At 32.8% G+C, this 22448-nt stretch overlaps 1 protein-coding gene across 1 annotated transcript in view; it reads right to left on the bottom strand.

Moving 5' to 3' along the window:
- The window catches only part of NCAM2 (neural cell adhesion molecule 2), a 211530-nt gene that overhangs the window by 86983 nt on the left and 102099 nt on the right, over positions 1-22448 (bottom strand). Inside the window, exons 10-11 of the mRNA XM_065875896.1 lie at positions 18464-18651; positions 15004-15100 (exon numbers count right to left, since the gene is read on the bottom strand). Of these exons, the coding sequence (XP_065731968.1) occupies positions 15004-15100; positions 18464-18651 (285 nt within the window). The remainder of the gene's footprint in view (positions 1-15003; positions 15101-18463; positions 18652-22448) is intronic.

Below are 22448 nucleotides of genomic sequence, written 5' to 3'. Positions count from 1 at the left end.
ATATTTAAGTTTAATCCCTGTATTTAAAGGAGACAGCTACAAAATTCTTCTATGTGTTTTTGTATTAATCCATTACTCACATTATTTCAAACTCAAGAAGATATCCTGGGTGAAATTTCATTTTATTTTCTAGTACACAAAGCTTTATAAAGAATTATCTGAAAGGTCGAACAGGCAACAGGAGAAAATAAGAGGGAAAAAAGTCTTGATGAGGAAATCGATGAAACCTTTGCTCTGGAAACATGAGTAATTAGAGGCATGTTAAACATGAAAGGAATTTCTCTCGGTCCTTTCTGTCTCTCAATCTCTCTCTCTCTTTTTTTTCAATATCACATTTGAAGAAAATCATAAAGATTGGAAATTTACACTTAGTTTATGTAAATTATATGCATGTGTTATATAAATATGTAAATAAAATATATAGTTCCATCTCTGGAATTAGCTCTACAAAAGCAAAAATTAAAAAAAAAACACTTGATTGAAAATAATGCAGTAGACGTAAATTTTTGTTCTGATATAACCAAACATTCATATAAAAATCTCTAATGGGGGCTTCCCTGGTGGCGAAGTGGCTGAGAGTCCGCCTGCCGATGCAGGGGACACGGGTTCGTGCCCCGGTCCAGGAGGATCCCACGTGCTGCAGAGCGGCTGGGCCCGTGAGCCATGGCCGCTGAGCCTGTGCATCCGGAGCCTGTGCTCCGCAACGGGAGAGGCCACGACAGTGAGAGGCCCGTGTACCGCAAAAAAAAAAAAAAAAATCTCTAATGGCTGTCAAAAGTCAAATGTGCCTTATTAGCTAAAGTTAAAAGAGAGCACTGTAGGTCAAATAAAAATATGCCTTATGAATGGTACTGGGCAAGAGCCAAGAAGGCAGGTTTATGGCCTTTTAGATATTAATATTGTAAAGAAATGCAACAGTGTACAGTTCAGCTCTAATTAGTAACTGTAAATTATTTGGAGATCCTATGAAGTGCATTATGCTGTAACTCTAAGGTTCACAAATAAATGTGTAGAATACTGATGCATCCCAAAGTCATATTGCTATTAAAATCTTATCTGGAAGTAAACATTTTAAATTATCTTAATAATTTATTTAAGTTGTCATAAAAATGATCATAGTTTTAAAAAGTTTCTTTAATCCCTGGGTTATAACTATAGGTTCTTTTCATCTGTAGGTTTGATCTAAAGTTTGAAGAGGAGGAAAAAACACACACACATTGATTGTTCTGAATAACACTACCAATTCCTCACCTCATGCTGAGTGACTCTCTAATGTCAACTAGGTCTAGGTTGGACATCACAGCAATGATAACCTTTAGTTTGAGGATACACTTCAAAAGGAAAGGTTTTAAGTACTAGGGAAGGAGAAAGAAATGTGATTCTTCTGGGCTTTTACTTTTGACCATATGGCATGTATACGGTTCTGGGTTCTTACCCTCAGGGCAGAAGTATACACCATTTGCTAAGCTGTACACCCTGACATGGTACACCAACCAGGTTTTTATTCATAGCACAAAAGTACCATCACCAAAATATAAGCCAGTGGGCATCTTTTTCTAGCCATATAGTCTATTTTCAGACCTGTTGACTCTTACCTTGGTTTTTCATTTACATTTATTTTTTATTGGCCTCTTCTTTCTGTTACCTGACTAAAAAGCAAAGTGTGCTTATGATTTGCAACTCTAAAATCTTCCTAAATATTTGTTTCCATTCTGATTTTACATGTCCAACCACCCACTGACTACTAAATTATGAATTTCTTGTAGAAAGGGATAAAATATTTGATATACACAATTTATACATGCATGCATACATACATATATACATACATGTATCATTGAAAATACTGATAGACTATACTCAGTCCTCAGGAAATACATGATGTATTAAATATTTCAGTAATTAAAAACAGTACACAAAGGTATAGAGTATGTCCAAGTGAATAGTGCCTGATGTAGAACCAACATCTCTAATTCTTCTCTCCACTTTCTCAATTGTTTTGTAATCACATTCATCCTTGATTCTACCTCTGATATACATCAAAATTAGTCACAAAGTTATTTTCATCTTTCCTGCATTATAATTCTTATATCCATCTTTTCCTTCCTGTTTCTACTGTTAACTCCCAAGCCCAGGCCCTATCTGCTTCTACCTGCAATGCCATTATTGGCTCTCAGCTTCCTTTTCTATGGACAGCACACCAAATTTCAAACCATATGGCAGGTAACGCAAAATCAATTTTTCTAAAGTACCATTCTGATCACGTCACTTCCCTGAGGAAGATATTCAGGAGTTTCCTCCTCTTTACAACAGCAAACTTAGACTTCAGTCTGGCTTTCAAGATCCTGAAATATCTAAGCTCACTGGGTGTATGCAAGCATATTGTAAAAGATAATCAAACGCAGTCCAGTGTTTCAAATAGGGCTTGTGGATGTGAATTCCGTATGCAGTGCTCCCATCATTGTTAGCATATTTTTCTAAATTACTTCGTAGCACCTTTCATCTTAATAATTAATGAATGCCACCTATCCCTGAATGAATAAATAGGACAATGATGCAAACACATATTTATTTACTCTTCCTTTTCACCTCGACTGGTACCAATATAGGGTTCGATGAAGAGCCTGAATATATATAATCAGAATCTATGGATCCAAAGTCTGGTCTTGCTACTTTTGTCAACTTCAGCCTTGGACAAGTCTCTTAATCTTTTCAATCATCAGTATTTTTCTCCCTAAAATAGAGATTAGAATAATATCCACTGCTAGGATGCTATGAGTATTAAATAATGAAGAACACATAAAACAGAACTTGAAATATACTAAGCACTTAATAAATATTAGTCATCATAGTCTTTGTTATCCTTCTCTGGTAACCATTCTCTTACTATCACTTTATTTTGTAGTCATTGGCATCTATCAATATTTTAGTCAAATGGTAGGTAAAAGATACAATACTGAGGTTCAGCTTAGAAATATCTGCTGTGTATAATAGCAAAGACTTGGTGTCACGGTCTAAGAGTCAGATAGGAACAGTCTCTGGAGTTGCTGTATGATTCTAGGCAAATTAAACTTATTGGGTACCAGTATTCTTATAAGCAAAATGTTAATAATAATATTAAAGTTGCTGTTGTAAGGGTGAGTTGATGGATATACATCACAGGACATTTACAAATATTATTCTCAGTTACCCTTTCTTTAAAATGACTCTCAGGGTCTAAATAACATTGATAAGCATTTTGATATTTAAACATATGCCTAAGTCATAGTTTGATCAAAGTATAAATGAGAAAACTTATAAAAAGTCTGCCTTGATAATTACTTTATATTGTAACAGGTAAAGGAACAATAAGAGGAGTTGCTCCTCTGACTTTAATTCTGATAAAATAAAAGAATACAATTAAATAAAAAAGAACTAATAAGTAAAGTAAAAGTACAAGAAACTTTATGAAAAAGGAAGAGGGCAATAAGCAGATATATGCATAGATGTTTGGAAATAAAGTGAAAATAATACATCAAATATTATGTTCCCCCATCTAACAAAAAAAAGCATCCCAAAGTGAAGATGCCCCTATAAGGCAAAATTCTGAAAGCATATGCCCAAAGATATTCATGTAGAAGAAAAGAAAGAGAGTTGAAGAATATAATGCACCTGCAAAGGATATCTTGGATGAGTAAATATTTTAAGTTGAAAAATTTCAAATTGAAGATGAATCATGGGATTACAAAACAGTATTTCCTCAGGATTCAGGATAAGGTGAGAGTCAAAAATGTTGAATACAGCAGCAATATAAAAGATGATTTGTGGATGTGTATGCATGTGTGTGTATTTTAGATCTTTAAACTCTCTTCCTCAACTGTGTCCTCAATTATCAGAGAATAAATAGACCTTGATATCAAAAGTGAAAAACAGAAATCATCAAGTAAGTTCACTCAAATTGTATTCTATCACTTTCGGATTAATGGAAGTACACTCTCCTCTTTCCCAAGGCCAAATCCTCCATCTCTGAATGGCGTTACTTTTACTTTTTTCTTCTGCAGAATACTGCATCACCAGGTAGCTCTTCTCTTCCCTTTTTCTTCTCTTTTGGAGTTTCAGTCTCTCTTTCTTCTCTGCCTTATTACCATGAACTATAAAAATCTCCCAAATGACAAGCTTTCTTCTGTTCTACTCCATTCTCAGGCAACAAACTCTTCTTTTGTTTCTCTGTCACACTGCTTGAATAGATTGTTCCTAATTTCTGTCCCAACATCTTTACTTCTGGAACTTTGGTTTATTAGAATGCTGGGAAGCTGGCAACTAAGGTAGGGTTCAGATTCACTGACTCAGCTCTTTCCCCACAGGTGAGGATGTGGTCTTGCTAAACTTAGATCAATAGGAACAGTTTGATATTTGTCAGCCTTTGTAAGTGAAAGTACTGAAGTGAATATTTTTCTAGAATGGTGTTTGAAACCTTACCTTAAATATTTTCTAATGATACTCCACATCCATTTCCATCATCTTTGCTACTCCCCTTTATCATAAGAAATGGAAGGCTAAAATCTTTATTTCCCAGGTTCACTTGTTGCTATGGTTGTTAGAACCATGGAGGCACTTAGGATGAGCTGCACATCTTAGTGGTTTAACATGCTGAAAGAGCGTGTATGACATCCCTACTCTTCTGAGGAGGTGCCCGTGGACAAGGAGACCTACAGATGTGGATGATGGAAGCAGCTGGACTCCCTATTCCACAGTCTAATCACACAGTTCCTGGTGCTGGTGGCTGTGATATCAGCAGCAGGGCAGCTTGGCTGCAGGGCTTTCTGACCTCTGATTAGCAGTTGCTGACTTGACCTTGCACCTCACTTGAGGTATATTATGACCTTGAAGCCAGAAGATTGGTGGCTATCTCGTGCCTTCCCTTTTCCCTGCTTCTCAAATGACTTCATAACCACCCAATTCTCTATATTAAATTATTTTCTCCTAGGTTTTTTCATCAGTCTCCACGCGATAAAAAGTCTCAAACATTAAGGGAATTGTCGTATAAAGAATTGAGCTTCCTAGATTTAGCAAGACCCTAACATGCAGAGTGTAGCTATCAACTGCATGCACCTCAGGGATGATGCTGAGATGGGTTCCATCTGCTTCTGCTCTGAGCAGCCACCTTATTTCCAATAAATTTTATATATTTTTTCCTATTTCAATTGTGAGTTTAATCTAATGTTATAGCCAATCTGTAGCACATCTGAGACCCTGCAAATTCCTCAGTTCATTACCCAAATGCCAAATCAAATCATTATCCTATTGATCTTTTAACAGAATTTGATCACATATGTTTAAAATTTTCTCCTCGCAGGTAGTTACACTAACTTTCTAAATAATTGTTTATAATTTTATTTGTTCATATACTTAAAAATCCATCAATTAAACTGAGGTATTCCAGGGATCTGTCCTTGATTACATCATTTACCTCTTATACTCTCCATTTAATCTGAGGTATTAATTATTAATGATTTCCTCAATTATACCCAAGTCTTGACCCTTGTCAAAATTCATGGAGTCCCATGTCCCATTATTAATTGTGCATTTCAACTATGATTCATAGGCAAATCAAATGAAACACACTGAATCCTTTATACATTCAATAATTCATGTAAATCTGTATGCCAGGCAATTTTCTATGTTCTGGGATAAAAATTGAGACAGCCATTACTTCTCTTATAGAGATTACATGCTAACTACATAAAAATAATTGTAATGTATAAATTATTTTATACAAACACTGGTCAAAATTAAGCAGACAAGTGAGATAGTTTAGGTGGGGATGGGAGCAGAGTTGGAGTGTTGTAATTTTGAATTTTGTGGACAGAAATCTCTTTGTTAAAAAAGTAATATTTGATCAAGGACTTAAAGGATAAGAAAACAACTCATATGAAACTGCTACGAAGAGAAAATTGTAAGTACAAAGATGAAATGTGCCTTAAGGGTTTAAAGAAGGGGGGCAGTCTATGGAGAGCAAGCTGACCAAGGTGTGGGGAAAGGAGATGGAATTCAGAGAAGGCCACTGGGGGTGGAGTGAAGAGAAACCTTGTGAAGCATGATAGGTCTTTATAATCACTATGGCTTCATCTCTGAACAAAATAGGAAGCCACTGTAATGCTTTCAGCAGACGAGAATTACGCCTTAATTACTTAACTATTTGTTTAATAATAATAAGCCCTTGAGATCTTTTATTTAGGCTATACTCCACGGGGGGCATAAGCCAAATGGGAAAGGCAGTTTAGGACTTTAGGCAAAAATATACATTAAAAACCAAACCAAACCAAACCAACAAAAACAACTATAGTATAGAATATAGAAATTTCATGAGAATAGTAAGACCCTGTAAACACCTTGTTGGTAAAAGAGTCACTAAGACTTGCTAAAGTGTTGGGTGTATGGTCTGAGTAAACAAGTTGATCAATGATGACTGTGAGTCTCTTGACCTGAACAACTGGAGACAGTTGCCACTTACTGAGATAGGAAAGAATGCCAAAGGAAGATATGTAGAGGTGAATACAGATTAGCTTTTGATATCTGGACATTTGGAGATTTGCGTTGGCTCTAGAACATCTTTGTGGAGAGGGAATTAAGCTTGATATAAAAGTATAGAATTCAGGGAAAATATCCAAGCTGATGACATATTTTGGAGTTTTAGAGTATAGGTGGTATTTAAATCATAAAAATTAGAATAACAAAGGTGTGAGTGTAGATAAAATAAAAGAGACCCCCAAATTGAAGTACAGTGATTTTTAAAGTTCAGAGAAATATGGAACTACTAGGAATGAAGACCAAAAAGAGCCCGATGAGGAAGAAGAAAAACCAGGAAAGCATGGTGACATGACTGCTATGTTGTGGGTTAGGGAGAAGACTCAAGGAGAAAGACACACTCAATTGTGTAATTTGCTGCTAGATGAAGAAGTATGAGGATTGAGAATTGACCACTGGATCGAGCATAAGAAGGTCAGTGGATACCTTGATAATAGTAGGTTTTACAGAGCAGTGGAGGTAAAAACAAGACTGAAAGTGTTTGTGACAGAATGAGAGGAAAGTAATTAGGTGCAGCAAATATAGTCAATTATTTTGTGAACTTATTAACAGAAATGATGCAGAAGTGGAGAAATGATGCAGTAGCCAGAAGGATTCATAAGGTCACAATAATTTTATTTAAGACAGAAGGAATTATTTTCCACTCTAGAATTAGAAAGAAAGGAAGGAAGGAAGGAAGGAAGGAAGGAAGAAAAGGACTTCCTTGGTGGTTCAGTGGTTAAGAATCTGCCTGCAAACGCAGGGGACATGGGTTTGAGTCCTGATCTGGGAAGATCCCACATGCTTCAGAGCAACTAAGCCTGTGCGCCACAACTACTGAGCATGCGCTCTAGAGCCCGTGAGCCACAACTACTGAGCCCATGCACCACAACTACTGAGTCCATGTACCTAGAGCCCATGCTCTACAACAACAGAAAACACTGCACTGGGAAGCGCTTGCACTGCAACAAAGAGTAGTCCCCGCTCGCCGTAACTAGAGAAACCCCATGCGCAGCTATGAAGACCCAACACAGTCAAAGATAGGTAGATAGATAGATAGATAGATAAATAAATTTATTTTTAAAAAAAGAAAGAAAGAAAGGGAGGGAGGGAGGGAGAAAAAAGAAAGAGAAAAACAGAAAAGAAAAAAAGGCTTATTTTTTTATATTGACATTCACCAGAGCAAAAGAAAAGCAATCCATTTCCCTAAATATATATATATATATATATATATATATATATATATATATATATATATATATAATATATACTCTCTCTCTCTCTCTCTCTCTCTCTCTCTCTCTCTCTCTCTATATATATATATATATATATATATATATATATATATATATATACATATACATTTATATATTAGGCTATTTAGAGAAAGATAGAAATAGAAACATAGAAATCAAGATAGTTGTTTCATGATAAGTGGATCATGTTGCTTTATGACTAAAACTCCAAACTTCCCTTGCTGTATATATGATGTAACAGAATGTAAACATGATGAATGTTTTTAAGGAGATTCATAATTTGTTTTCTTACTGACTTTCTATTCATATCACCACCACTGACCCACCCACAGGATATGCCATCCAGTCCTCCATTAAATGCTCATGCCTTTTCCCATCTTGATTCTTTCCATCTTTCTACTACTTCTTCACTGGATCTGTTTCTACTCCTTCAGATTCAGTTAAAAAGTCGATACCTGTTTGAAGCTTTCCCCAAGAATTACAATCATAATTTCATTTTGTGTTCCTAAGCATTTGATTCACACTTCTATTGCAACTAATATCTTTTATACTATAGCTTACTTGTGAAAATCAGTTGCTAAGTATTATTCATCTTTGTATTCCCAAGATCTAAACTAGTGCTTAGCACCTATCAGAATTACACTTTATGTATGCTGAGTGAGTAGATTAACAAGTGATTCAGAATTGATACAAGCATGGATCCCTAAAAATAATATCTAGTTATATTAGCTTAATTTTTTTCAGAGGAGTATGGGAATGAGGAAATTAAAAGGATGTCATAAATAGTTTTTGAAGACAAATAAAAGCTTGCCTTACAATATAGGGAAAAAAGAGAAAGATGTAGATTTTCCAGGCTAGATCATAAAACTGATCATGTAGGAGAAATCTAGTTTTGTATTCAGTTGAAGAAAGTGTGTTTTCAAGTGAACTACTTTTAACCTGCTTTCAAGTTTTACAGAACAAGGGTCTGGATAAAATGCTGTCCAGGTACAAGGGCAAGTAGATTGACTGTAAGTCCATATCTACAGAATTCTGTTCAATTGATCCAGTTTAACCTGTAAGATGGTCTCTATTCACAAAAATGACTTGTATAGGCTTACCCATGACCTAGGTGAAAATAAAGATGACTGCTTCATGATATTTGTGAATTAAATCAATCTGAGAAAAAGAACAAAAATACTGGATTTGACAGGGTCTCAGTAGGTTAAAATGATGAGTTCAAATAGGCACGATTAAATTTAATAGGGGTAAGTACAGAGTCCTGAACTGAGGTTAAAAAAAGAAATCAATTGTGAAACATAGCAGAGGAGACCTCATTTAATAGCAGTTTGTGTGAAAAAGATGTAGGAAAAAACACTGGAAGGAAAAATGTGGCAAAATCAAGTGAAATTTTATATTACTTAATAAAATACAGAGTTCAGAATAAACTAGGTCATTAACTCATTATGAGATTTTACTGTGCATTCATCTGTGATGTCCAGATCTGGGTATTATATCTAAAGAGACCTCAACAATATGGATTATTTTATAGTTTATTTCTTATACCCATAAGAAAAGTGACAAATATAAACTATAATTTGGCTGTAATAGTAAGTCACTAACACTTGTCGAGCACACACCGTGTTGGTGCTTTGGCTGCATTTCCTCACTTAGTCCTCGCAATGGTCTTCTCAGGTAGATCTTGGAGAGGCTTCTGTGGCATGCTGAAACCCCCTTCAGATCCAAGGCTCCCTTTCCCCAGTGCTGGAAGTGTTAACTGCTGACAGCTTACAGCAGAGTCCCTCCCCTGAAACTGCCCAGGAGAAGGTAACTTGATCAGAAAAGGGTGTCAATTAATAAAGCAAAGGTGAGATCTCCATATTAAAGTTTACTATGAAAAGTTTACAGTTAAAAAATAAGTATAGCAATGATGAAATGAATTAAGAAAGTTAAGAAAATTATGCATAAAATCATTTGATGAGGTTGAAAAGATAAAGTCTTTCAGGAAAAGCTCTTTAAAATAAACATGTACATATACAGAATGTCTTGTCAGATTATGATCTATTGGAAGTAGAAAGCTATAAAGAAGAAATGATAATTGTTAACTATATGGTTGCAATTTCATTTATCCTTATGTGTTCTACATTTTTAATTTGCTCCAAGATAGGCATTTAAATTAAAAAAAAACAAAGTATGCTTCCTAGCTAGAAAGTCACCAGGAGGTACATTTTTTAAAATTTCATGATGAAATCCTTAAAAAAAATCTCTTTCTGTCTCAGTCTCTATCTAATTTTATTTTTATTTGGCATGTTGATAAAACATTAATTTAACAAAATTAGTTATCAGTCACATGTAAAAAATGTTGTGTTTCCCATAAAATTATAGAAAAAATGTATTTATTTCAGTTTTCTGAAAATGAGAACTAGACCAGAGAGGACTGGACCAATCTTTGCCCATGAATATGAAGCCAGAGTTTAATAGAAGGGTTTTTTGTGATTTAATCAAAGCACAGTGAAATATCTCTTATTTAAAAAAAAATCATTCTAGAAATGAACAATCATAGGTTCCTTGGTATTACTTTTGTGAAAATGTAAAAACAAAGATGGGTTTAAAGAATAGCACTTGACCCATTAAGGTCATACGTAGGAAATGGTACCATAGAAAGGAATGCTGCCCTCTGGGGCACTTTGATCTAGCCAATATTTTAGTCTACTCATTATTTAAATTGTTATAATGATAGATATAACAACAAATGTGTTTTTACATATTTTTTCCTAATTTGTGAATGCAACTTTCTTCTATAAAATAGGTATAAATATCACATGTAATTCATTGAACTACTATGACAATTATGAAGATGAGTACTCATGATTTAATTTAGCTAATCATTTCTATCTCTTCTTACTATAACTGTATATAACTGTTCTTTCCCAACAGAGATAATGGCAAAATAAGTGGGAGGCATGGAGGTGAATTATCCAGCTCATGAGTATGAGTGGCATCCATATGCCTATTTCTATACCCTGTTATATTTTCACTGTTACTGAAGACTGTATCTCCATTGTTAAGAACAATGCTATCATCATACTTATTAAGAGATTTAAAAGAAATGTCTAAATAAATTGCTATATTTTAGAGTGAAAATTATACCTGCATATTTTAAAACATTAGTAGTGTGTGAATAAATGATTATTTAATATGAAAAATGCTGTTCTTAATATTTTGAAGCAACTTACAGGATCATATATCAATGTATGTATGCACATATGAAAAAGATGTGGCTATTTATTAAGATAGTCACCTGTGTTCACAAGTTATGTTGCTTTTCTAAAGCGGCTCTATCTTATGCATATTTGTTTATTGGACTTAGTTTCTTTCCTTTTTATTCTTTTTCCTTTTAAAATAAATGTATATTTATAAAAAAAATTGCAAGAATAGTGCATGGAACTTTTCCTTTTAATCTGAACTATTTAAAGTAAGTTGACATGATGCTAGCTTCAGCATTTACTTTCTGCAACACATCCTCCTACATAAGATCTATGAAATAATTAAATTGCCATCTAATCTAAAGATCAAAACCAAATTTTACCCTTATTCCAATAATGTCCTTTATAACAAAAGGATGTATGCATGGAATTTATTTGTTATGTGTCTTTTCCTTAATCGTTCCTTGCTTTTCATGGCTTTGACACTTTGAAGGCTAGTTATTTTGTAGATGGTACCTCAATTTGGATTTGTCTTATATTTCCTCACACTATATTCTGATTATGCATTTTTGGCAAGAATATCACAGCTGTTATTCTGTGTTCTTCCCATTGCCTCTTTTTGATAGTATGAAAGTTTAATTTTCTCATTGTTAATGATATTAACTTTGATCACTTAATCAAAATGGGATCTACTAGTTTTATCAACCATAAAGTTACTATTTTTCCCTTTGTAATTAACTAATAATTTGGGAGTAGGTATTTTAAGACTATACTGATTTTTTTCTCATCTAACTCTCACAACCTCTTTACCAACCATTGATGTTCCTTAGCTGAATTAATGTATATTCTGATGTTTGTTAAAGTTGGATAATGGATGTTTTTAACATACAGCCATCCTTTTTAAAAAAAAAAAAATCCTTTCTTTATGGCTCATCACATTATTCCAGGCTTATCTTGTACTTCTCTGTCCCACTCCTAGAATCAGCCAATTTTACAAACAGCCCTGGTTACTCCCAGTGAAGAAGGGTACTTAGAAACCAAGATCTATCTGCTCCCAAATCATCTCAGTGTGTAGAATTTGCTCAGAAATTGTTTTCTAAATCACATTCCTGGCAAAGGAAGCTCCTTGTAGAAGTGGCTGAACACACACACACATGCACACACACACAGACACACACACACACCACCTTCACTTCTTTTCTCTATTCATCTATGTACATAAGACCAGAGTACCCCCAATAACCAATCATCAGCCCAGGGTCATTCTAATTTTTGCCTTTTCCCTATCTCTTCTCCAGAGGTGAAATAGCTATATTTGCTATATTAGCCATGCTAACCCTACCAACTTTGCAGAAATGAATCATCCATCACTGCCCCCACTCCTTTATTTAAAACTGTCCTTACTCTGATCAGGTTCTAATACTCCTCTCTGGGTTGCTGTTTCTGTTTTAAAACAGGCACAGCCTTTTCACACAGCCATGGCTCCAACACTGAACTACTGAAGACCCCTTAACTCCATTTCACTCCCTTCAGGATCTAGCACCCTATGCCAGGCTGCTGTGCCCTACCCCATTCACATACAAATGCCTACCTTGCTCAGAGGTAGGACTTAATTATTCAGGAGGGAAAAAAGGAAGGAAAGAAGGAAGAAAGGAGGGAAGAAAAAAATATTTTTGATGCAAAATAATTTAAAATGTAGCTTTTCCTTTTTTCACTGACTATGTAGTACAAAATTTCATGCTAAATTTTGCCTGTTTTAATTTATTGCTCTTTGGGAACAAAGTAATATGTTACAGTGTAAAATAAAGTAAGTCAAATAAGATTGACCTTTTACTAGGTCAAATAGGCCAATGACATATTGAATGGTGGTATTAACATATATTTTGAGATATTTAAATTTCTATATGTTTCTCATAATATTTCATTTAAAATCACATTATACTTTTAGTGTTTCAATTCTGTAGGAAAGATTTAATTTTATAAGCATTAAAGTAGTCTCCTCAAAGGAATCACATTCATAAATATTGATATTTAAAGGTATGTTTCCCACCTAAGATACAGTGTCTAATTCATTTTTATATCTTCATAACAATTTCAGTTGAATATATATTTTCTGAAACAAAATTTTAGCCTGTATTAGTCACAAAATTTTGGAATATGAGGATAATTGCAGTATTTGAGAAATATTTCCAATAACATAATAACTCTTATCTTGAATGAACATTTTCTGTTTTTTATTATGGTAGGAAAGAGGGAAACTCACTAATTTCAAATCTTCATTAGAAAGATATGTATAACACATATTTTTTAATGAAAGATACTACTGTGAGTATTGTGAGATATGAAGGTACACAGACATTAGTATTTCCTTGAATTTAATAAGATTGTTTAAATATCAACAGTATAATGTTCTATTTTTTTTTTAACATCTTTATTGGGGTATAATTGCTTTACAATGGTGTGTTAGTTTCATATTTTCTTAGAATTATGAACTCTCAAAAAGTGAAAAAAAATATTTGGTCATTTATCAAGCTTTACCTTATAGAAAACTGGGTCATATACATTGCCTCATAAAAAAAGGCAATATATAACAGTACATCAGTATTAATATAATTATACATAAATATATATAGTAATATAATAATCATATGTCTAGTTATTATTTATAAAAAGTTCATACTAATTACAAGAACATTGCCTAATTTACTAAGGCTTGGAATTAATATGAGTAATGAATTCTTCTCACCATTACAGTTGATACTTCAATTTACTGTCAATGAATTTAATGTGATTTAACATGTTTCATTTTCCTAGAATTTAATTTGCTTGTATTATGGTTTATTCAGATGCCTAAATGTGTAGCATCTACTTCCAATGACTTTCACTGAGATTAGTTTTCTAATGACTTCCTGGCAGACAGTGCACAGTGGTTTATTTCCTTCCTTATTTCATCCCTCCAGCCTCCTTTCCCTTCTATCTTTACCTCTCATCTTAACTTTTTCCTTCTTGTTTCCTTCCCTAAAACCCTTTCACACAATCTTTCTCTCCCTTTTCCCCCAGTGTAGTAAAATAAAACTTGTATTGGAGTATAGCAGGTTTTCCAGTTACATAATAATTTGATTATTATTAGCTTTGTAAACTTTTAAAGTTCCCTTTTGATCTTTACAACTAATGATTTATTTTGAGATATATTGACAAATCAAAAGAAATAAATATCATTCATAACAATATAAAATAATAGCTACATATTTGAACTCTGAAAAAGTTTTAAAATATTTTCATGGAAGTTATTTATTCTATCAAAACATAAGATTACAGTAATTTTCTGATATTTCTTGACCTGGACTTAGAAGACAATAGATCACATTTTTGCATCATCTGAACTTTGCAAAGCATAAAAATGGATATTTCCAGATTCCTAATCAGTCTTGTAAAACATAATGGCAAATTCTATAACTATATGTGCTTGTATATATTCACATAAATATAAATAAAAACATATCAGGATTTCTAGTTAAAGTAAATTTTAATTTACATGATATTATTTTTATATCTTTAAGCTTTAAGGGAAGAACTGGAATGCTTTTATATATACAAAATGAAACACTTCAGTAAGTTACATAACTCTAAATTTTCTATTTAGCTTAAAAATAAGGTTATTATTTGTTCTTTCAAATTTAGAATTTTAAAATAGATTAATTTCATTTTCTCTAAAGATATCTTTTGTTTTTATTTTTTGACAAGATTCTTACTTTAAATGAAATGTAATTTGATGTCTTAAGACATATGTTTCCTACTTTTTTAATAGATGTGTCATATATAAAGTTAGGGGAATTAGAATCAGGGTTAAAGTTAATCTTGAAGTCCTCACTATATATCAGATACAACTGTTCTAAATTTTTAAGCAGCAGTTCTTTGTTTCTAATAATAACCTGTATCAGGATTATCAAAATGTAAACACTATTTGCTTCCAGAAATATTTTATGAATTCTCAGAAATTACTGTGCTATACTTACCAGCCAAGGCAAGAATATATTCTTGAAATCTTGTTCCTATACGGTTAGTGGCTGTGCAATTATATCGTCCAAAGTCATTGTCAGATGTAGGTGCAATCTAAAATAATTATAATAATAAAAATTCACAATTTTAAAACAATATCACAGAAATTTTAAAATAGCCTCTAGCATGCCTTACCATCTTTACACATATTCATTATTCACAACTCCCTACCGTAAGTCTTTTTTCTGTCCTTTCAAGATGTAATCCATGGATCTGTACTACCCATAGTCCCAGGTAAATGATAGTCTACCAATTTATTAAGTAAATGCCAGTATTTTGTTACATATATTGAATAGAAAAATCATTAGATATTTACCTATGAAAGTTCAGAAAGTAGTACACAGTTTGGAAAATATGTATTCTGTAATTGCTACAGACCTGACTTTGAAAATAGGAATCTTGTACTAAAAGCATTGTTAACTCTTTGTTTTCTAGGTTGTAGCCTAAGATCAGGCAGATTTAAAGTTAAGAAAGGCTCGAAATATGTCAGCTTTCTCTTCCTCTTATGACTTTATTGAACATAAAATACTAACAAAAGACGAGGACCCATTGAAAAGAAAAATCTTTCCAGGAAGGCATTTTGCAAGGAAATATTGCCCTTGTGTAGCAATTCCTGTAGATAGGCACATTATCTTGATATCTAATAACAGTATCTTGCCTCCATTTCTGTTCAATTCCTATAATTCTCTTTCAGTTTAGGTGGAAAATAGCTGACCTCAGTCCTTACACATTTGAAATCCATAATTAAGTTAACATTCTGGGATTCTATTGCTGAATGGTGAGACCAACCCTGTAATTATAATGTACCGAAATTCTGAAGTATCAATTCAGAAAAGAGATTTGATGATAGTAAAGATATAATTTTCAATCCCAGTTACTATTATTAAGAGAGAATATGCTTACAACAAGAGTTGCTGTTAATTTCAAGTCTGTCCCCAAAGGGGGAAATGGTTTTGTGATAATGGGAGGCTATTAACTAAAAGTGCAATTTTGAGGTCCATTGAAGATGATAATTCTGAAAGAGTACAAAAAAGCTGTGTCATTCATCTTCTAGTCAGCTGTCCATCTAGGAATAGATCATACGTTTGAGGACTAGAGGCTTTAACAGCTCTTATATAAGTACTTCTAAGTGACTAAAATATTCATTTTTCATACATTCAGGTTTTAATAGATTAGGTTAATTTAACTCTAAAATAATTTTACTACTGGAAATGAATTTGACCAAAAAAATGTCTTTATTCTACAGGCATATGAGAAAGTCATTTGTATACCCCATAGGGAAGAATGTGTACTGAATCACTGCAACGCAAAGACAGGATGGCCGTGACAAAGAATCCTGACTATTGCACAGCTCCTCAAGATTAATGAAGTAACGTAAATATACCTATTTTAACTGGAATAAAACTTTAAGAAGCTCAATTCAGTTGTTTTTCTGTTCTTGGGAGTTTGCCTATCAAAAGATAAAAGCTTTATAATTCTACCTGAAATAATTTCTTTATCGTGTTTTATGATAAACAAATACAGAAAATACCCCTAGTAGCACAGACTATTAAAAACACACAGATCTAGACACCTGGGCCAAATCATGTGCCCTGCAGTATATCTGGTGTATTCTAGGAAAGCAGTAAAGTCCAATAGTGGTTGTACACCCAATTCCAGCACAGTGAAATAATAGATAATTTTATCAAAATAATATACAACAAAGATACATAATATATATTTATTTTAAATATTTAAGTGTTTAAAATATGCAAATTTTTGTTGATATTTATCTAATAAGTACTAGAAACATCTACTTATGATACCACTTATTCATATTTTAATATGCAGTCAAAATAATTCAAGTTTACTTCAGATGTTGGGCTTTGATAGAACATAGCAGAATAACAAATGTGGTTTTGAACACCAAAATATAAACTGAGAGTACAACGTTAATAAAGGAGTTTGCAAGTCTTCTTCCTAAACCTTCAAAAACTTGATTTCCTCTTTCTGTATATTCCATGGTAAGAAAATCATTTATTTAACAGTTAGCATCTTTATTCAGGGCAAGGAACAATACAGATGATCCAGAGCAGAATATTATTCCAATCAACCTATTAGAAACCTCCTGCATCAAATTTTGTTCATATATTGAAAAGTTGTCCTCTTACCTCAGGGGAGTGCCTAGGCAAAACAAATAAACAAATTTGGATGTCCTTTAGAAATGCATTTATTGGTAATAACCCAAAGGATTTATAGACTGTTTTGTTACTTTCAAAAAATCGCAAATTAAAAAATGAATATATGTATTTAATCAAAGAACCTCGGTTTTCTGCTATGGTTAAATACCTAAAATTTCAATTGAATCTGGCCAAAGTCTTTGTGAAATTGAGCTCCCTGTCAATTTGCCAATAGTTCTTCTAATATAGATACAAAAAAACAAACAAACCAAAAAAAAAAAAAAAAAAAAAAACAATTTAAATTGAAATAGCTTTAGACAAAGTGGCTTAATTACCAAACAGTCAGCTATTCAAACATTTGGGGGAAGTGATAGCTAAATCATTCTATCAACTAAATGTTTCACTAAGTCCATTTATTGGGTGGAAGTGTTAATATGGCACCAGTGTGAATACCTTTAAGTTAATGTGGTATGAATCTCAAATGTTATTCGAAAACATGCATCTTTAAAATTTATATATATTGAATTAGTAGAGAAAATGTAGCATCTTTTTAGCTAAAAAGGTTGTTTGAGGAAGATTCCTAATTGTTATGAAAGCATCATAAATTGGGAGGCTTGATGATCATTGTCATAGACTTATATAAACTTTGGAAATTGATATACACACACATAATCTACAATTATTAAATTAAAGGTATTGTATTCAAACAGAATTTAAAGGCCAGGCACTTGGCAGTATAAAAACAATTATCTACAATCTTAATGTAAAATAATAAAATAAAATGAGGCAATGAACAAGTAAATCTGGTTTATTTAGGAACGTGTAAATATGTAGCCAGTAGATAGCATTTATATATACCAGTCTAAGGAGCAGGAAGGTGTAACCACAGAGTCAGTGTCCAGTAACAACACTGAAATTAAACATTTGGCCCTCAGTAACTGACAAATTACTCATTCTTTCTCCCTATATTTTTCCTGATATAATTGTGTTTTTTTTCCCAAAAATAAATTCATGAAAAATAATGGCTTTTGCTATATACCCATATTACTATATAAGTAGTGAGACATTAACCATTAACAAACCATAATCCAAATGCATAAAATTTCCCTCGAGTAAGTAAACATGAAATATATACAATAGCGTATATGTATATTATAGGATAGAAATATATTAAGATACTAAGATATTTAAACATGTTCTAAAATAGTAGATAACTGCTAAAGTAATACAATTTGTTGATATGTACATGAAGACTTACCTCTAATATTATTTTTCTCCCTGCACTATATGTCTTTAAATTAGTGGTGTTTTTAGCTGGCAAGACTAATTTCTCTCTTCTCCAATGGACTGATGCTGGTGGATTAGATTTCACATCACAGCTTATATTGATTGGATTTCCTTCCCAAGAGTAATAAATTGTTTGGTTTGATATGAACTTGGGAGCATCTGTAAAGCAATATAATATAACATTACAGACCTTTTATTTAAGAGAGTCATTTAATTAGTATAAACAATAGTAATCATTACTGACTACAGAAAGAAGCCACAGCAATTCTAATTTCATATATTTACTATGTGATATCAGAAATAATGAAAATATATCATTTGACTGTTTCATCAAATCATTTTAACATTAATATAAAAATATTCAGTCAGCCAATTATTAAAATATGACATATTGACACTCAGAGTCGTTTGCTTTTAATAATCTGACAAAAATTTCCATGAAGTAAATTAATGGCTCTCTATATATGTGAAATATATTTCTGAAACAACTCATAAAGTAAGAGTTTAGGATAAAACAAAATTTGTGGTCTTGTGTCATTTTTTTACCTTTGTCCTAGTCATATAATTTCTTCTATAAAATATTTTAAGGCAGATATAAAATCTAAATTGAAATGGCAATATCACAACTAAACAACAAATATTTTCCTGAAATGTCATTTCCAGTTTTTAATAACCAGGTATGTTTAATTTAATTTGAATATTAATCAGTTTCTATAATGCTATGTCAACTGTCAGGCCCCTACACCAGACCTCTGTAATGATAGGTAAGAGAAAATAGAAAATACATTATAAATGCATTATATCATTTTATTGAAGAAACCTAATTTTGAAGACACAGAGACGGTTTTTAGTCGTGTTCCATTCAAGAACTATGACATAGCCCAAATGCCAAGCAACCATAACTTCTCTGAGTCTCAATATCTTGACTGTATAATTGAGAGGATTCATTTTACAAATTTCTACATAACATACTCTTAAGTGGTAGCTAAAATGTTGCTGGTATTTATACTGATTATTGTTGCTACTAATATTAACTATTTAAAACTTAATATCCCTCATAAGTTATCAATTTCAAACTGCCTAAATTAAACCTTTTGTTTTACTACTCAAATTACTTAAAGATGATCTTCTACCAATTTTGTTATATCAACAGATTATATATCAGATATGTAATATAAGAATTATAATCTCCAGTACAAATGCACAAATAATTATTTAAATATTATTTTCCTATACATGTTTTACTGTATGTTTTAAATGCCAATCTCACATAGAAGCATGAAATGTTTATTGAATGCTTTCTATATGACAATAAGCTTATACATTTTATTTCATTTCATCTTTTTCATGACTTTGTGAGGAAGGTGTTACTTTGTCATATGCATGAGGGATCCGGAGTAAGAGCTATCAAGCTTATTCTAGTACAAAGTTGTAGGCGTGGTATGTGAATCTGGGGCAATTTTAACTAGGGTCCATTGAATTTCTATTCAACCCAGGAATATTATAATATTCACTACTAGCAATGTGTTGGTGATGTGGACTTTATCATACATTATTGAGGAGAATATATTTGGGACAATTCCTCAGGAACACAAAAGCCTTAAAAAAAACTTTGTAATCTTGATTCTGCAAACTAGTCTTAGATATCTCTCCAGAGAAATAAGTAGAAATACTATCAAATGTTAATATAAAGGACTTTTAGCACATTGTTATTTTAATAACAAAATCTCAAAACAACTTAATGCCCCACAAAAGAGGATCAGATAAATAGTGACACATATTGGCACTTAGGTGTGCTAATATTACACAGATGTATCTGCCTATGGTTTTCCCTTAGCTGCAATGTGTCTGTCCTTCCCTTTACCTGGCTGCGTTCAAAACTAAGCTCCACGCTAACTTAACGCAGCCTTTCCACAACCTTCAATTGTGGGTTAGTTCCCTTACTTTGTGTTCCCACAGATCCTATATTCTCCCTCAGCATGGTCATAGAAATTGGAATGATCTATTGATATATGATTGTTTCTCTACCAAATGATCTGAATCTTATGGTTTTAACAGATAAAGAAGATATGGTATATTGGGGTGGAGTCCCTGCCAGCTCCAACGCTACCCTTGCCTCGAGTCGTTTAACCCAGCTGTTAGCAATCCCACTACTGGGCATATACCCTGAGAAAACCAAAATTCAAAAAGAGTCATGTACCAAAATGTTCATTGCAGCTCTATTTACAATAGCCCGGAGATGGAAACAACCTAAGTGTCCATCATCGGATGAATGGATAAAGAAGATGTGGCACATATATACAATGGAATATTACTCAGCCATAAAAAGAAACAAAATTGAACTATTTGTAATGAGGTGGATAGACCTAGAGTCTGTCATACAGAGTGAAGTAAGTCAGAAAGAGAAAGACGAATACCATATGCTAACACATATATATGGAATTAAAGAAAAAAATGTCATGAAGAACCTAGGGTTAAGACAGGAAAAAAGACACAGACCTATCAGAGAATGGATTTGAGGATATGGGGAGGGGGAAGGGTAAGCTGTGACAAAGCGAGAGAGAGGCATGGACATATGTACACTACCAAATGTAAAATAGATAGCTAGTGGGAAGCAGCCGCATAGCACAGGGAGATCAGCTGGGTGCTTTGTGACCACCTGGAGGGGTGGGATAGGGAGGGTAGGAGGGAGGGAGACGCAAGAGGGAAGAGATATGGGAACATATGTATATGTATAACTGATTCACTTTGTTGTAAAGCAGAAACTAACACACCATTGTAAAGCACTTATACTCCAAAAACAATGTAAAAAAAAAAAAGATGTCCCTTCAGGAGTTCTGGCCGCCGACTAATGGCCCGACCCCAGCCAAGACCTCCTGGTAAGACTATAACTAGTGATGTTTGTACAACCAAAGACTCTATTTTGTGCTTTAAGGAGAATAAAATTGACTATGTTTAAAAAGAAAAAAAAGAACATATGGTATTGATATATATATATATATATATATATATATATATATATATATATACAAAATGAAATGTAACTCAGCCATAAAAAAATGAAATCTTGCCATTTGTGACATGTATGAACCTAGAGGGTAGTATGCTAAGTGATGTAAGTCAGACAGAAAAAGACAATTACCATATGACTTCACTTACATGTGATATCTGAGAAACAAAACAAATAAACAAACATAACAAAACAGAAGCAGACTCATAGATACAGAGAAAAAATTTTCAGTTGCCATGGGGAAGGAGATTAAGAGGAACAAACTTCAAGTTATAAAATGAATAAGTCTCAAGAATGTAATGTGTGTATAGATGGCCTGAGGAATATAGACAGTAGTAATAATCTAGTAGTAATTTTTATGGTGATAATTAGACTTATCCTGGTGATCTTCTCCTGATGTGTAAAAATATCAAATCACTATGTTGTACAGCTGAAACTAATGAAATATTGTAAGTCAATTATACTTTAATAAAATAAGATTTGTCTTGGTCACAATTATATACCTGATGGCTTACATAATGTAAGATGCTTACTTGGTTCTCTAAAACTGTACATTAAATTTACTGGATATTAAACTGTCAGTTAATTTTTAATTCAGTGGTTCAGTTAAATTGAACAGAAGGTATTTTCAAGGAGAAAAGGAAAGAAAAACTTTTTCAAGACCTGGGAAGATTAAGTGCAAAATCTAAGAATGTATAACTAATTAGGGTGCAACCGTAAGAGAAGCCAAACTTCCCGATATTCAAAGTCAAAAGTTAAGCTATATCTATATCCATTTCTAGCTCTAGCTCTATCTATAAGATATTTTATTACTGCTTAATCTATATGAACTATAACCTCTTTAGCATTATAATATGCTAGAGAGAAGTTTATAAATAATGTATTTGCATGTAATATATATACCTCAATATGAAAATCACACACACTAATGTAACTATTAATACCT

Source organism: Phocoena phocoena, chromosome 4, assembly GCF_963924675.1.
Source record: "Phocoena phocoena chromosome 4, mPhoPho1.1, whole genome shotgun sequence".
Lineage (NCBI taxonomy): Eukaryota > Metazoa > Chordata > Mammalia > Artiodactyla > Phocoenidae > Phocoena > Phocoena phocoena.
This window is presented reverse-complemented; position numbering and strand designations above follow the sequence as displayed.